Consider the following 1,236-nt stretch of genomic DNA (forward strand, 5'->3'; position numbering starts at 1 on the left):
TACTAACACACACACACACACACACACACACACACACACACACACACACACACACATATATATATATATATATATATATATATATATATATATATAAACATGAATATACATATACATATACATGTATATACACATATACATATATATAAATATACATACAATTTACATATAGGTATACATATGTACATATCTCTAAACCTAACTCTCTGTATAGAGTGCGATGTATTCTGTCTCACTTGACTATATATGTATGTGTTAGTACGTAAATGCGATGTACACTGTCACTGCCATACAAATGTACACTTGCTTGTGTATCAATCGGTTCTAAACATAAATGCGTATGCCTATGACACACCAGTGTTCTTTGCCGTATGCGTTAGAACCGGCCAACCTTGCCTCAGCCTATAGCTGAATACAAAACCTTACCGTTTGCTCAACTTTGCTGCGCAGGACTGGGCTGCGGTGGAGAGCCATCTGCCGAAGCGCAATTGTGCTGTACAAATCGTGCCCTGTTCGATAGTGTTGGGTACCATTCTGGATACCAGACCCGATCTTGCCTTGACTTACTTCCGACTAATGAAGAATAACATGGCCATGGACGCCAGCCCACAGCTTATACTGAGCGTTCTCCTTGCAAACAATCTGGTATGCTGACCTCTACTATGCATGTTGTATTATGCATGTCTATTCTATATATATCGTTGCCCGTCCGGGGACATCTGAGTATGATCAGAACGACGTTTCTATTGTGATTTATATGCTATTGAACACTTTTGCATTTTTTTTTTCTTCCATTTTTCCATTCACTACTCCGAACCTTCGTTTTGTATCCTTTTGAAACATTAGCTTGTTGAATATTAAATATCAGTTTCCACAAGACTCGCACGAAAAACTATTAATCTCTGTCTTGCATCTGCATCGTAAATTGAGCACGTGAACGAAACACAACAGGATATACCTGATTAGTAGTTGCATACCTTCACATCAATACACGCAAGAAAATCTCAGTTTTTGCACTACTTTATACAGATACGCGAAGCTTTGGAGCATACTCGAGAAGTTGTCAACAAAGTTAATGCAGCAGGGCTAGACCCAAGTGGAAGCAGAGACATGATGAGATTCTTCTTCTCTACGTGTGTGGAAGGTAAGCTGAACCTGAACGCCTGCCACAGTCTTTTTTTGCTGTAGAATTCCAAAACACAGACAAGTTCAATGTCGCTTCGCTATACACACACA

The 1,236-nt window shown here is 39.2% G+C and overlaps 1 protein-coding gene across 1 annotated transcript; it reads left to right on the forward strand.

The window, feature by feature from the left end:
• Positions 1-450: 450 nt before the first annotated feature.
• SARC_16579 (hypothetical protein) lies at positions 451-1,188 on the forward strand (the record flags this gene model as incomplete). Its single annotated transcript, XM_014289315.1, has 2 exons — positions 451-645; positions 1,030-1,188. Coding segments are annotated over 2 exons (354 nt in total), but the record flags the coding sequence as incomplete, so codon positions are not given.
• Positions 1,189-1,236: the final 48 nt, after the last annotated feature.

Source organism: Sphaeroforma arctica (genome assembly GCF_001186125.1).
Source record: "Sphaeroforma arctica JP610 unplaced genomic scaffold supercont1.8429, whole genome shotgun sequence".
Taxonomy (NCBI): Eukaryota; class Ichthyosporea; order Ichthyophonida; genus Sphaeroforma; species Sphaeroforma arctica.